Source organism: Wyeomyia smithii, chromosome 1, assembly GCF_029784165.1.
Source record: "Wyeomyia smithii strain HCP4-BCI-WySm-NY-G18 chromosome 1, ASM2978416v1, whole genome shotgun sequence".
Lineage (NCBI taxonomy): Eukaryota > Metazoa > Arthropoda > Insecta > Diptera > Culicidae > Wyeomyia > Wyeomyia smithii.
The window spans coordinates 162,962,147-162,978,521 of NC_073694.1; the positions used below are offsets into that span (position 1 = coordinate 162,962,147).

The following is a 16,375-nucleotide window of genomic DNA, read 5'->3' on the forward strand; positions in this document are numbered from 1 at the left end:
AGGGACAGGGCTGTATCCAAGTCCACAGCCATGGCATTGTTGGACGTCGAAAAGGCGTTTGACAATGTCTGGCATGACGGTCTGGTATACAAGCTCTGTGCCTTCAACTTTCCATCATATTTGACGAAAATCATCTGCAGCTACCTTCGGCAGAGGTCGTTCAGGGTATCGCTGAATGGTTGTTTATCAAATACTTTTTAAGAATACGGTAGTCAACGTCATGCGGTCGTGTCTTGAATACCACCCTCCTACTTTTTTTAATTTGAATTCAGCCAATAATGAATCATGTTGAAACATAAATTTTAAAATATTACCTTTTCTTACTTAAATTTTCCTTTTATATATTTTATCTGTTCACAACATTCTTTATGCTTCGACGTTGTTTTGTTTTATTATTGATTTAATGGTGTTTTTTGATTTTATTTTTGGGATTTATATTCTCATAATTTAGTCAATACATATTTACAAGCCATTAGTGAGATATCATTTTTACAGGTATCGTGAAAAACAGAAAAAAAACTATGCTGACCTATGTACTCAGAGCCGGATTTGAGTGATGGGGGTAGATATTTTCATGGGACCCTTCTTTCCTTAAAACATTTCGCGGAAAGATAATTGAAATTGAAATTGTGAAAAAAGGTCATCACTTGTCATTCAGTCAGTTATGCCTGCGAGTGATGATTGCATATCTGACCTCGTTGTTCTTAAATCCGGACTTGTATGTACTCCTCAAACATTGAAATTGACTAACCATCAAAAAACAGATGATTAAATCCTATTTTCGGATAAGTGGTTTTAGCGAAAAATTTAATCAGTTAAGTTATGCATTTTTATTTTGTCATATCGATAATTAAACAAATGTTGCAAATACTTTTAAAATAGAATTGTGCTTTTATATAAACCAACACCCACGTCGATGATCAACTTTAATCCTATCGATCGGTCCTTCCGATATCATCATTTACGTTAGCATCTAAAATAATAAGAAAAAATATGTTAGAAACATAACATGCAATGTACAATTTCCCCTAGTCTCTAGCTCTAATAAAACTTTCGCCGTGCAGTTTACAGTTCGTTAAAACTCAAACTTACTTTTTCCGTCGCAGGCCACAATCTTCACTTTGTCTACTTTGGCAAACTCGTGCACTTCCCGGAACTCGACATCGTTCAGCATTAGCGTCCAAACATTGTCACAGAATCGGTAGGTGTTGAGTTTCGCAGCCTTGAACGTCACCCGAGACTTCACCCGGTTCGATAAAGCAGCGTTTATCGATTTGTCAAACTGAATCAACACTCGGACGGCAAGCGCTGGAGTAATCTGACCGTACTGGAATAATAAAGCGAACAATTCATATTATGAGGTGCAAGCCACTTACTAAGATAATCTTTGGACTTAATCACGTATTCTATACTAGTTTCATGTACTACAAGCGTTAAACATAATTTTATTACAAGGAAAAGTAAGTTCCAGTGAAACATATGTCGACATCATCTAAATCGATACTTACCTGTATCAGTTCGTCGAGGGTTTCTTGTAGTGTATTTCCGAGAGTGGTGTTCCGGTACAGCTGATAGGACATATTTTGGCTGTGTTATTATGATCTAAATTGTTAACACAATCGGGATGCTTTGAATTCGACACAATAGAAACAATAAAAATAACCAATTATTTATAAGCTCACTTCTAGCTCCCGATTATGCCACTGTTTGACAGCTTCCCAGTAGAGAAAAAAGAGAAAGACAAGCCAAACTGAAATTCGCGTTGACGGTGTTGCTGATATTTGTTTGGTTTTTGCATGCGAAAAAGAAGGAAAGAAATACTTTTGCTTTTGTCATCACGCACATTTTGACAATTACATATGAGTGTTCACGTAGGTGCGAACAGCCTTCAAAATCTCTTTCAACGCGAATAACCCGAATCGACCAACAAAACAGCAACGGTGCACGTTCACAACTGTGCTAAGGTAATGCAGAGTCTATAATAAGAGTCCCGCAAAGATGAAACCAAAGGAACCAAATCAGTGTCAAATGAGGGTACCAATCGAGCAATGTAAATAAACAAAGTGATAATGTTAGGAGTGGATGAAAAGTGTTGTAATTGAGCGTAATAAAGCATATGTGTTTTTCCGAAGTTTTACTTACACATTTTAATCCAATATTAAACCTGTACACTGGTTCACTTAAATTTAACAAAACATCACCGGTGTAATCTTACAAAACTGTGTACCTTGTGAAGAATTTCAAAAAATGATATTCGCTTATGCATGGTGAAAAACAGAACTGTATAGTTCTTGGCAACAAACGGCACAAAAACTGTGTTGCCGAAACGATAGATTTTCTTTTCGCGCGACTCTTTATACATAGACTCTGAGGTAATGATCAGCAGCGTTCCCAAACAGTACTGTCAACATTGTGCATGAAAAATCATTATTTTACGAGACGTTTCTTAACTTAACGCACTTAAAAAAAGTAGGAGGGTGGTATTCAAGACACGACCGCATGACGTTGACTACCGTATTCTTAAAAAAAAAATATTCCATTGAAGCAAATAGTATAGGGAATTGCAACGCTTCTTTTACAAAACTTCTGTAACAAAATTTCGAGGCTCCAAAAGGTACCAGTTTCCGATTATTTTCGTCCAGAATTCCAGCCATTTTAGTATTTTGCAGTAGCCATTTATTACTAACAGCCACCAGCATAACGGGTGAAACCGGCACGAGATGACCGGTACTATTTTGTCTTACCTCCTTTCAGCTGCTAACACCTAGCGCTGTCGTGAAATTAACATCAACATGAACATGCATTTTTGCAAGGTTTTTTTTCCGCTAGCAACAGCAATTGTAAAACATAAAATTCAACTAACCGCTTCTATTATAAAACTGCGAGGCACCAAAAGGTGCCAGTTGCCGATTTCTTGTTTACTGGTTTCCGTCCAGAATTCCAGCCATTTTAGTACTTTGCAGTAGCCACCAGCATCACGGATCAAACCGGCACGAGATGACCGGTACTATTTTGTTTTTCCTCCGAGCGTCCGTATGTATCCGGTACGGTTTAATAATGAAACTGATGGAGTGAAATGTTCGAACGATACGTTTTATACCAAGGCTTCGTCAGATAAATAGAAAGAGGGATGGGCTACATAGATGATGAAATGGCAGAGACAAATGTTTCTTGAAAGCTGCGCCGGCCGCTGTCGTAATATTAACACCAACACAAACATGCATTTTTGCAAGGTTTTTTTCCGCTAGCAGCAGCATTTGGTAAAACAGAAAATTCAATTAGCCGCTTCTGTAACAAAATTTAGAGGCACCAAAAGGTGCCAGTTGCCGATTATAGTTTCCTGGTTAGTCCGTCCAGAATTCCAGCCATTTAAGTGTTTTGCAGTAGCCATTTACTACTAAAGCCACCAGCATTACGGGTGAAACCGGCACGAGATGACCGGTACTATTTTGTATTTCCTCCTTTCAGCTGCTATCACCTAGCGTCCGCATGTCACTGGTGCGGTTTTGGAATCAGAATGATGGGGCGCCGGCCGCTGTCGTAAAATTAACACCAACAAAAAGATGCATATTTGCAAGGTTTTTTCCGCTAGCAGCAGCATTTTGTAATAAAACAGAAAATTCAATTAGCCGCTTCTGTAACAAAATTTCGAGGCACCAAAAGGGGCCAGGTGCCGAATATATCCATTTTTTTGGTCAGTCCGTCCAGAATTCTTTCAAGATAGCGTCCGTATGTAGCCGGTACGGTTTAGTAATGAAACTGATGGGGTGAAATTGTTGTTGTTGTTTAAGTTTATCTGTATTTTTATGCTTTTGTAGGGTATAATACATGTTTTTAAAGTATAAGTGATTCACATTACTGTTTTCATCTTTGATGTGCGAGTTTTGATTTTTGTTTTACTAAGCTTTCTAATTGTAGAGATTTTGAATTTTGGATTGTCCACTTTGGTGGCGCTTGTTTGAAAGAAAACTACTTAAAACTACTATTTACAGCTTAAAATTACTATTTACAGCTTAGAACTAACTTAACCTACTATGTACAAACCGCTTATTAAAGCGTATTCTGAATGCTGACATTTATGTACAAATTTGGTTTTGGTTTCTGTTATTCTGGCATCTACTTTTGGAGTAACTGCTTCTTGGTGGAGATCTGTGATCCTGGTGTCATAGGGACAATCGAGGATCATCCGTAAGATTCGGTTTTGCGCAATCTGTATTTTGTTCCTGTGAGTTTGTGCACATGACTCCCACACCGGAGCTGCGTAAAAGACCGCGGGGGCAATTATTTGTTTGTAGACTGCCAGTTTGTTTGTTCTTGAGAGGCGAGATCTGCGACAAATTAGCGGGTATAGTGACCGAACCAAAGCTGAGCACTTAACCAGTGTCCTCTCCACATGCGATCGGAAAAGAAGTTTCTCGTCGAATAGCAGTCCAAGATAGGTAACTTCGGAAGACCACTCAACCCCTGTACCGTTCATAACCACAACGCATGATGGAGGGGGCTTCAGTTTGGGGGATTGTCGATGAAGGAACATTATTGTCTGGGTTTTGGAAGCGTTGATCTTGATTTTCCAGGTGTTAGCATACTCGACAAAGGCGTCTAAGCATCGCTGAAGTTTGTTGGTGATCTCACGAGGCATTCTTCCCTTGACGGCAATTGCAGTGTCATCTGCGAACAGAAAGAGCACGCAGCCATCTCCCAGGGAAGGAATGTCGGAGGTGTAAATGTTGTATAGCAAAGGGCCCAGCAGACTGCCCTGCGGGACCCCTGCTGGGATGGAAAAAGTATTTGATAAACAACCATTCAGCGATACCCTGAACGACCTCTGCCGAAGGTAGCTGCAGATGATTTTCGTCAAATATGATGGAAAGTTGAAGGCACAGAGCTTGTATACCAGACCGTCATGCCAGACATTGTCAAACGCCTTTTCGACGTCCAACAATGCCATGGCTGTGGACTTGGATACAGCCCTGTCCCTTCTGATGTTGTTCATCACCCGCACCAGCTGGTGCGTGGTGGAGTGACCCTTCCTAAACCCAAACTGTTCCGGGAGTAAGATGTTGTTTTCCTCAGCCACCTTCATCATGCGGTTGAGGATCAGTTTTTCAAACAGTTTACCCAGCGATGAGAGTAGGCTGATCGGACGGTAGCTTGATGCTAACGTCGGATCTTTCCCGGGTTTGCGGATCGGTATGATCTTGGCTATCTTCCAAATGCTTGGATAGTAGTGCAATTCCAAGCATCTGTTGAAGATAGAGCTCAACAACAGGTGAACCCTGTTGCTGAGCTTTTTTAAGACCATATTGAAGACCCCGTCAAACCCAGGGGCCTTCATGTTCTTAGTACTCATCAGCGCTGAGCAAACCTGTTCTGCTGTGATTTTATGTTCTTGAGGAACGGTACAGGGGAAGTTTTCGAGGTCGCGGACGCACTGCTCGACCTGGTCTTCCATTGGACTAGCCATGGTCGAGCCAAGCAAATGCGATGAGGCAATGTGATTGCCTACCGCATTTGCTCTCTCGACCGGTGCAACAAGAAGCCTCTCTCCGACCCTGAGGGGAGGAACTGGTTTGGGGTGCGATTTCAGCACTTTGGCTACTTTCCAGAATGGCCTGGAGCGGTCGTCCAAACTTTGGACTAAGCGTCCGAAATTTTCATTCCGGAGTGAGACCATCCTGGAAGCAATTTGCCTATTCAGATCGGTCACCTCGAGCCTAATGTCCAGATCCCTGGTCCTCTGGAACTGGCGTCTACGCACATTCCGCAATCTAATTAGCAGCCGGGTATGGGAATCAATAGCAAGGAACTTACCCCTCACAGGAACACGTCGCACACACGCCTCGTCGGCCACGTTTATGGCTCGTTGGAGACCCTCCAACGCCTGGTCGATGTTTTCCACGCTGTCGAGCGGCGGCGCCTCGTCGATGTTGTTGTCCACCATTCGAGCAAAGCGCTCCCAGTCGACATGATGGTAATCTTTCCGCAGACAGCTGACAGGAGCAACACCGAACCCCACCTCAGCAACGACAGGTTGGTGGTCTTAGCTCAGATCGTTGAGGGCCACTGGTTTGGAGAGCTCGATGTTGGCCAGGAAGAAGTCCAGGGTTGAAGGGTTCCCCGCTGGGGAGATGAAAGTCGGCTCATCCGGAAACTGCACCGTATAAAACCCATGCTGCGAGTGTTCGAAGAGTTGACGACCTTTCAGATTCTGCCGATAATTTCGCCAAGCCTCGTGCCGAGCATTTAGGTCTCCCCCAACGACGAAGCGGGAGTTGGTCCTGGTGATGGTTGCCAGGTCGTTCTTGAACTGCATTGCTGTACCGTTGCTGATACTACACTGGCGAGGACAGTAGACGACGATGAACCGGATGAACCCGGTAGCTGATTTGACCTCCACACTAAGGGCTTCGATGATGGCGGTGTGGATGTGCGGCAAGATGTTGTATTTCATCCCTTTTCTAACGATGATCGCTATACCACCCCCCCTGGAGTTGGTGCGATCGAGACGGATGATGTTGTGATCCGGCAGCCAAAAACTGTCGCCGGACTTTAGGTGGGTCTCTGTGAGTAGACCCACGTCGATGTTGTACTTGCGGAGAAAGTCAGCAAGCTCAATGTTTTTTGCTCTAATAGAGCAAGCGTTCCAGGTGACGATGGAGATGGGTTTATAAATTTACCGAGCACATGGATTTGCTCGGGCTTGTTGCGACACGCACGAAGGGCATTGGTCATGCTGCTAAAAATTTCTAGCAGCTCATCCGCAGAGTACTTCTCGGACTCAGCGCTCGGTGGTGTTGTTGTGGATGGACGCCAGTAGCCAGGGGGGGGAGGCGACCGTTGACCGGCTGACCCGCCGGATGGTAAGTGTGGAAGGTCAAGTTGCGTACGCGTACTTGGGTGCCCTGCTTGCTGGGATGAACGCAGAGGAGGAAAATCTTCCGCCCTGAAGACCGGTGGTTTGTCTTTCTTCCTGCTCGGCTGGTTGGTTGACGACGCCTGCTTGCGGATATGTTTGAAGCTCTCCCTTTTCGGGCACTGTCGATCAGAGCTCTGGTGATCACCGCCACAGTTAGCACACTTAAACTGTACCGCACCGGCACCGTCCACAGGGCAATCCGATGTAGAGTGGTCCTTGGCGCAAATGTTGCAACGCGGTTTGATGTTGCAGTTTCGGGTACCGTGACCGAAGTTGAGGCACCTCTGACACTGCGTAACGTCTCGGCGGCCTCCTCGATAGGGCTCCCAACGGATGATAATGGAGAACAAAGAGCGGATGGCTCGCAAAGCGCTCAGTGTAACTGTCCCTTTTGGGAAATGAACCAGAAAGAGGCAGTCCGGGTATTTCCTTTCATTTTCATTTCTGCGTTTGATCGGATAGACAGCAATTGGGGCCAATTTGTACCGATCCTTGATTTCGGCACCGATCAGCTTGGGGTCGAAACCTGGCAAGCCTCTGATGACCACCTTGAAAGGCTTTTCCCCAGGAATGTCGTGGGTGAAGAACTCAGATTTAGAATTTTCCAAAAACTTCGTGGCCTTCTCAAAATCCACCTTCGTGTGGAGCATAACCTTCGTACCGATGCCGCATAACTTATATTCAGCTGCTACGCCCAGCGATGCAAAGTCGCTAATGAGCTTGTTGAGAGGAACGTTTTTCACTACCAGCGGGGGAAGCTTCACTTTCACCGTATTGGGGCTGGCAGAATCCGGAACATCAGTCGGCTCGCCAAAATCTCCAACGTCGCTAGCGTTTGTCACCGTGTCGCAGTCAGCCACGCTTTTCGAAGTGCAACTGCTTCCGCCTGGTTTCTTCTTTTTACTGCCTACTTCAGCAGCAGAGTTTTGTTTCGCAGGGCTCGAGCCTGCTCTTCTCTTTTTCTTTGACATCACACAGCGATGCAAGCGACGAACTGTCGCACAAAACGGAATAAAATTTTTAACTAACCCGGCTTTTCAGAAATAGAACTGTACTTCTCAACAGTCTGAGAGCGAATGATGATGGGGTGAAATGTTCGAACGGTACGTTTTATACCAAGGCTTCGTCAGATAAATTAAAAGTGGGATGGGCTACGCAAATTATGGAATGGAAGAGACAAATGTTTCTTGAAAGCTGCGCCGGCCGCTGTCATAATATTAACACCAACACAAACATGCATTTTTGCAAGGTTTTTTCCGCTAGCAGCATCATTTGGTAAAACAGAAAATTCAATTTGCCGCTTCTGTAACAAAATTTAGAGGCACCAAAAGGTGCCAGTTGCCGATTATATTTTCCTGGTTAGTCCGTCCAGAATTCCAGCCATTTAAGTGTTTTGCAGTAGCCATTTACTACTAAAGCCACCAGCATTACGGGTGAAACCGGCACGAGATGACCGGTACTATTTTGTATTTCCTCCTTTCAGCTGCTATCACCTAGCGTCCGCATGTCACTGGTGCGGTTTTGGAATCAGAATGATGGGGCGCCGGCCGCTGTCGTAAAATTAACACCAACAAAAAGATGCATATTTACAAGGTTTTTTCCGCTAGCAGCAGCATTTCGTAACAAAACAGAAAATTCAATTAGCCGCTTCTGTAACAAAATTTCGAGGCACCAAAAGGGGCCAGGTGCCGAATATATCCATGTTTTTGGTCAGTCCGTCCAGAATTCTTTCAAGATAGCGTCCGTATGTAGCCGGTACGGTTTAGTAATGAAACTGATGGGGTGAAATGTTCGAACGGTACGTTTTATACCAAGGCTTCGTCAGATAAATTAAAAGTGGGATGGGCTACGCAAATTATGGAATGGAAGAGACAAATGTTTCTTGAAAGCTGCGCCGGCCGCTGTCATAATATTAACACCAACACAAACATGCATTTTTGCAAGGTTTTTTCCGCTAGCAGCATCATTTGGTAAAACAGAAAATTCAATTTGCCGCTTCTGTAACAAAATTTAGAGGCACCAAAAGGTGCCAGTTGCCGATTATAGTTTCCTGGTTAGTCCGTCCAGAATTCCAGCCATTTAAGTGTTTTGCAGTAGCCATTTACTACTAAAGCCACCAGCATTACGGGTGAAACCGGCACGAGATGACCGGTACTATTTTGTATTTCCTCCTTTCAGCTGCTATCACCTAGCGTCCGCATGTCACTGGTGCGGTTTTGGAATCAGAATGATGGGGCGCCGGCCGCTGTCGTAAAATTAACACCAACAAAAAGATGCATATTTGCAAGGTTTTTTCCGCTAGCAGCAGCATTTTGTAATAAAACAGAAAATTCAATTAGCCGCTTCTGTAACAAAATTTCGAGGCACCAAAAGGGGCCAGGTGCCGAATATATCCATTTTTTTGGTCAGTCCGTCCAGAATTCTTTCAAGATAGCGTCCGTATGTAGCCGGTACGGTTTAGTAATGAAACTGATGGAGTGAAATTAACGAATTTTTTTTTTTTTTTTACGAATAAAATTGTTTTATTTCAGTTATTTACGTTTGTATACATTTGTTTTACATTTCAAGTGATTTAGCGAACTGCTGTGCATCTTTAGTTTATGTGTATCATTTCTTTGTTGTTTACATTTAGTTATATATTTAGATTTATGTGAACTTTGCCACTGGTATGTTTTGAGAACAAACTTAACCTAACTAAACCTATTTACAATATTTACATATTTACATTCTGAGGAGGCTCTGATGGTAGTGTTAGTTTTGAGTTGAGCCGTTTACTCGCGGTTTACTCGAGGTTAGTTACAAGCAATTTTATTAATTGGAAGTTGGATGAGGATCACTGGGAAACTAGGTTGCGGATTATTGCATGTTGGGATTGAGATGTTCTCTGGCGGAAAGCCTGAACAACCTTCTGAAACCTAACATCAAGAATATCTACTTCGGCTGTTTCGTGCACAATGTCAGAGGCAGTCCAACGAGGGAGATTCAAAATAAGTTTGAGGATCTTGTTTTGTATTCTCTGTAGTTTGGTTTTGTGTGTTTGAGCGCAGGTTTCCCAAACTGGGAGACCGTATTCAATTATAGGTCTAAAAATTTGTTTAAAGATAGCAAGCTTATTCTTAATATTCAATTTTGATTTTCGGTTGATAAGAGGGTACAGTTGTTTAATTAGCAGGTTGCATTTTGTTGAAGTTTTGTCTACTTGGGATCTAAAGATAAGTTTACTGTCTAAGGTAAGTCCTAAATAGGCCACTTCTTTAGACCAGTCGATAGTAGAGCCTCCTAACCGAACCTTGACATCATCAGCCGGAACTAGTCGTGTAGATTTGGAGTGGGGGAAAATGATAGCCTGGGTCTTTGCCGCATTGATACAAATTCTCCAACTGTTGAAGTATTCGGCCAGGGCATCCAGGCCTTGTTGAAGTTTTCTTACTAGAGCCCTGATCACGCGACCCTTGTAAATGAGTGCGGTATCATCGGCAAAAAGTGATAGTTTACCTCCACCAGGTAGATCAGGGATGTCTGATGTGAAGATATTGAATAGGATAGGGCCAAGGATACTTCCTTGGGGAACCCCGGCACCAATTGCAAAAGTGTCAGAGCTGATGTTGTTGAGGCTGACCTGGAATGTTCTGGCCGATAGATAGTCCTGTATAATCTTCACCAGGAAGATTGGAAAATTGAATCTCTGCAGCTTACAGACCAGGCCATCATGCCAGACATTGTCGAACGCCTTTTCGACGTCCAGCAATGCCATGGCAGATGTTTTAGCGACGGCTTTATTCCGCCTGACGATGTCTGCAACACGCACAAGTTGGTGAACGGTGGAGTGGCCCTTGCGGAATCCAAACTGTTCGTTAAGGAATATGTTGTGGGAATCAGCAAAATCCAGCAGCCGGGGTTGTATGAGCTTTTCGAATAGCTTGGATAGAGCAGAGAGGAGGCTTATAGGGCGATAGCTTTTGGGCGAAGTCGGATCTTTGCCGGGCTTTAGTATGGGAATTACCTTTGCTATTTTCCAACAACGTGGAAAGTATCCAAGTTCAAAGCATCTGTTGAAGATGGATGCAAGATGTTGGTACAGTGAGTCGCTTAAATGCTTTAGCTCGATGTTGAATATTGCATCAAAGCCAGGCGCCTTCATGTTTTTAGTTTGTTTGATTGTGTTTTTGACCTCGTTCGCCGTCACTCTCTGCTCTTCCGGAAAGATGATTGCGGACTGTTGAACTGTGTGTAGGGTGTTAGACACGATGTCTTCGAGAGGACTTATAACCCTATTGCCTAATTGGTGAGAGCTTAGGAAGTGATTTCCAAGGGCATTTGACTTTTCAGCTGGTGTTAAAAGTTGTCTACCATCAGAGGAGAGAGGAGGGATTGGTTTGGGTTTGTTTTTAAGCACTTTGGTAAGTTTCCAGAAGGGTTTGGAGTAATTGTCTAGACCGCTGACTAATTTGGAGAAGTTACGGTTACGCAACTCATCAACTCTAGCTCTAATTATTTTAGTGAGATTATCAGACGAAATTTTCTTATCTCGTTGACCAGTTCTTTGGTATTGCCTCCGAAAGATATTTCTAAGCCTGACCAATTTGTTAGTGGTGGGATCAAAATCTAAAGACTTACGGTTAACCGGAATATGTCTGATGTTTTCTTCCTGGGCCAAATGAACGGCAGCTTGGATCTCTTCGACAGCCCCATCAATGTCTTCGGTAGTCTCGATCGGCCGATTAAAGTTGACATGTAGATCGACACTCCGTCCGAATGCCGGCCAGTCGACATGGTGGTAGTCCCGACGATTTTGCTGGTGAACCTCGACTCCAGAACCGATACTTAACAGCACCGGATAATGGTCGGAGCTCAGTTCCTCGAGTACGGTTGGATGCCCGATGTTGTTGAATACATTGGTGATGAAGATGTCAAGGGTCGAGAAACTGCCTTTGCTGAAGTATGTGGAACTTGTAGGAGCCAGGATGTTGTAGTGACCATGTTGAAAGTCGTCATTCAGGACGATTCCGTTCCGATTGCGGCGCGTGTTGCCCCACACTTCGTGTTTGGCATTGATGTCACCGGCGATGAGGTAGTTGCCGTGTCTCCTCGTCAGCTTTATGATGTCGTACTTGAGAGTTACGTCAGAGCCATCTCGGACGCGGGTTTGCCTCGGACAGTATACCGTGATGCAAGTAAGAGGGCCACTGTTGGTGTTGATTTCGATGCCGATTGCTTCGATAAGTTTGAGCTGGAGGGAAGGAAGCAGCTTGAACTGGATGCCATTCCGTACGGCAATAGCCACTCCTCCACCTGAAGAGTTAGTGCGGTCTAGACGAAGTAGGCGATGGTTCGGGAAGAAGCTCGAAACATCAGGCTTCAGATGGGTTTCTGTCAGGAAGCAGATATCGATGTCGTTAGTTTTGAAGAACTCACCAAGCTCGTAGATTTTGCTCTTGATTGATCGAGCGTTCCAATTTAAGAAGTTTAGGTTAGGTTTATGGCCCATATTTGCCGAGGAATTCAGACACCACCGAGATGGCAGCGTGGATCTGGTCCTGTTTGCACCTACAAGTCATTAGGCGTTGGAAAAGGTTCATTGAGAACTCCTGGATAACCTCTGGTGAGTAAAGGTTAGATTCATCTGCACGGTGGTTTGGTGGAATGGCCCAGGCTCCAGTCAATCCGGGAGGAGGTTGTGATGACAAGGGGGGCGGAATAGATTCAGCAGCAGCTCTCAATCGGTCATGTACCGACGATGTACCAGACGGTGGTTTGTTATTCAGCGGGAGCGGTGTAAGATTTGGAACCACATGGCGCAGTCGCGGAAAATTTTCTTCATTAAAAGCAGGAGCCCTCTTCCTACCAGTTTGCTTCTTTTTGGCAGCATCCTTCCGGATCTTGATGAACTCAGCTCTCTTTGGGCAACTCCGATCGCTACCCTGATGTTGCTGCCCACAGTTTGCACATTTAACTACCGTGTCCGATTCGCAAACGGTGGTGACGTGATTGCCGGCACATTTGTCGCAGCGGGCGTTCATGTTGCAATTTCTGGTACCATGTCCAAATCCAAGACAATTCATACACTGGGTGACATCACGATGACGAGGACGATATGGTTCCCACTCAACGACGAGACTGAAGAGGGCACGAATTTGACGAAGTGCAGCCAGAGTAGTGGAACCCTTTGCAAAATGCACCAGGTACAGCTGGTCACGGTATTCACCAGTTTGGTCCTTTCTCACAATGGTGAAAATTCGCTGAGGCTGAAGGTGTAGGCGTTCCAGTTCCTTCCTGAGCTCGGTTTCCAGCAGGCAATTGAGACCTCGAATGATCACTTTCAGGGGTTTGCTACTGGGGATGTCATGTGTATAGAATTGGAATTCACCAGCAGTTAACTCCTGTTTGACTTTGCCGTAATCCAAGAGTGACGAGCACATAATTTTGATGCCCGTACTGCAGAGCTTAAACAGAGGGTAGATCTGCATTTGGGCGAGCTCATCTCGCAGCAAGCCGATTTCAGTTGTTTTTACAAACAGCGGAGGCACCTTCTCCCGAATTTGAACCGGAGCTGAGTCGGTTTGTTCATTAACGGAAAGAACAGAGAACGGGTTGCTTTGTAGCAGCGTTTCGTTGGAATTCTTTGAACCAGGCTGCTTGCGAGCACGTTTGGATTTGTCCTCTGTGGATGTGGATGCATCCGATCCCTGTTTTAGGCGACCCATCATCTTCTGCTTTTTAGATGGTTGTGTGGAAATAGACTGTTCCACTTGTTCACACTGCATTTCCTCCTCGGAAGGAGAGAGAGCCGACCTCTCAATGCCAGCCAACGCGGGATACTCCGCAACGAACACGAGAATAAAGACCGAATATAAGAAAACTTTACGAGCACAAAGAGCGTCTGCACCGCACAACGGTTCGACAGAGAGTCTGATGATGAATGAGATGATGGAGTGAAATGTTCGAACGATACGTTTTATACCAAGGCTTCGTCAGATAAATAGAAAGAGGGATGGGCTACATAGATGATGAAATGGCAGAGACAAATGTTTCTTGAAAGCTGCGCCGGCCGCTGTCGTAATATTAACACCAACACAAACATGCATTTTTGCAAGGTTTTTTCCGCTAGCAGCAGCATTTGGTAAAACAGAAAATTCAATTAGCCGCTTCTGTAACAAAATTTAGAGGCACCAAAAGGTGCCAGTTGCCGATTATAGTTTCCTGGTTAGTCCGTCCAGAATTCCAGCCATTTAAGTGTTTTGCAGTAGCCATTTACTACTAAAGCCACCAGCATTACGGGTGAAACCGGCACGAGATGACCGGTACTATTTTGTATTTCCTCCTTTCAGCTGCTATCACCTAGCGTCCGCATGTCACTGGTGCGGTTTTGGAATCAGAATGATGGGGCGCCGGCCGCTGTCGTAAAATTAACACCAACAAAAAGATGCATATTTGCAAGGTTTTTTCCGCTAGCAGCAGCATTTTGTAATAAAACAGAAAATTCAATTAGCCGCTTCTGTAACAAAATTTCGAGGCACCAAAAGGGGCCAGGTGCCGAATATATCCATTTTTTTGGTCAGTCCGTCCAGAATTATTTCAAGATAGCGTCCGTATGTAGCCGGTACGGTTTAGTAATGAAACTGATGGGGTGAAATGTTCGAACGGTACGTTTTATACCAAGGCTTCGTCAGATAAATTAAAAGTGGGATGGGCTACGCAAATTATGGAATGGAAGAGACAAATGTTTCTTGAAAGCTGCGCCGGCCGCTGTCATAATATTAACACCAACACAAACATGCATTTTTGCAAGGTTTTTTCCGCTAGCAGCATCATTTGGTAAAACAGAAAATTCAATTTGCCGCTTCTGTAACAAAATTTAGAGGCACCAAAAGGTGCCAGTTGCCGATTATATTTTCCTGGTTAGTCCGTCCAGAATTCCAGCCATTTAAGTGTTTTGCAGTAGCCATTTACTACTAAAGCCACCAGCATTACGGGTGAAACCGGCACGAGATGACCGGTACTATTTTGTATTTCCTCCTTTCAGCTGCTATCACCTAGCGTCCGCATGTCACTGGTGCGGTTTTGGAATCAGAATGATGGGGCGCCGGCCGCTGTCGTAAAATTAACACCAACAAAAAGATGCATATTTACAAGGTTTTTTCCGCTAGCAGCAGCATTTCGTAACAAAACAGAAAATTCAATTAGCCGCTTCTGTAACAAAATTTCGAGGCACCAAAAGGGGCCAGGTGCCGAATATATCCATGTTTTTGGTCAGTCCGTCCAGAATTCTTTCAAGATAGCGTCCGTATGTAGCCGGTACGGTTTAGTAATGAAACTGATGGGGTGAAATGTTCGAACGGTACGTTTTATACCAAGGCTTCGTCAGATAAATTAAAAGTGGGATGGGCTACGCAAATTATGGAATGGAAGAGACAAATGTTTCTTGAAAGCTGCGCCGGCCGCTGTCATAATATTAACACCAACACAAACATGCATTTTTGCAAGGTTTTTTCCGCTAGCAGCATCATTTGGTAAAACAGAAAATTCAATTTGCCGCTTCTGTAACAAAATTTAGAGGCACCAAAAGGTGCCAGTTGCCGATTATAGTTTCCTGGTTAGTCCGTCCAGAATTCCAGCCATTTAAGTGTTTTGCAGTAGCCATTTACTACTAAAGCCACCAGCATTACGGGTGAAACCGGCACGAGATGACCGGTACTATTTTGTATTTCCTCCTTTCAGCTGCTATCACCTAGCGTCCGCATGTCACTGGTGCGGTTTTGGAATCAGAATGATGGGGCGCCGGCCGCTGTCGTAAAATTAACACCAACAAAAAGATGCATATTTGCAAGGTTTTTTCCGCTAGCAGCAGCATTTTGTAATAAAACAGAAAATTCAATTAGCCGCTTCTGTAACAAAATTTCGAGGCACCAAAAGGGGCCAGGTGCCGAATATATCCATTTTTTTGGTCAGTCCGTCCAGAATTCTTTCAAGATAGCGTCCGTATGTAGCCGGTACGGTTTAGTAATGAAACTGATGGGGTGAAATGTTCGAACGGTACGTTTTATACCAAGGCTTCGTCAGATAAATTAAAAGTGGGATGGGCTACGCAAATTATGGAATGGAAGAGACAAATGTTTCTTGAAAGCTGCGCCGGCCGCTGTCATAATATTAACACCAACACAAACATGCATTTTTGCAAGGTTTTTTCCGCTAGCAGCATCATTTGGTAAAACAGAAAATTCAATTTGCCGCTTCTGTAACAAAATTTAGAGGCACCAAAAGGTGCCAGTTGCCGATTATAGTTTCCTGGTTAGTCCGTCCAGAATTCCAGCCATTTAAGTGTTTTGCAGTAGCCATTTACTACTAAAGCCACCAGCATTACGGGTGAAACCGGCACGAGATGACCGGTACTATTTTGTATTTCCTCCTTTCAGCTGCTATCACCTAGCGTCCGCATGTCACTGGTGCGGTTTTGGAATC

General features: G+C 44.2%; 1 protein-coding gene across 1 annotated transcript; it reads right to left on the bottom strand.

Moving 5' to 3' along the window:
- Positions 1–815: 815 nt before the first annotated feature.
- On the bottom strand, positions 816–1,737 carry LOC129733868 (transcription initiation factor IIA subunit 2). The gene is made up of 3 exons (XM_055695444.1): positions 1,509–1,737; positions 1,093–1,327; positions 816–973 (listed from the first exon to the last, which is right to left on the bottom strand). The coding sequence occupies exons 1-3, from the start codon at positions 1,578–1,580 to the stop codon at positions 933–935; spliced, it is 348 nt and encodes a 115-aa protein (XP_055551419.1). The 5' UTR covers positions 1,581–1,737; the 3' UTR covers positions 816–932.
- Positions 1,738–16,375: the final 14,638 nt, after the last annotated feature.

Excerpts from the sequence above, each read along its gene's own strand:
- LOC129733868 (XM_055695444.1), bottom strand. The coding sequence starts at position 1,580 with ATGTCCTATCAGCTGTACCGGAACACCACTCTCGGAAATACACTACAA. Across the intron at positions 1,328-1,508 it reads CCCTCGACGAACTGATACAG|TACGGTCAGATTACTCCAGC; the intron begins GTAAGTATCGAT and ends TTATTATTCCAG. Across the intron at positions 974-1,092 it reads TGTGGCCTGCGACGGAAAAA|ATGCTAACGTAAATGATGAT; the intron begins GTAAGTTTGAGT and ends TTATTATTTTAG.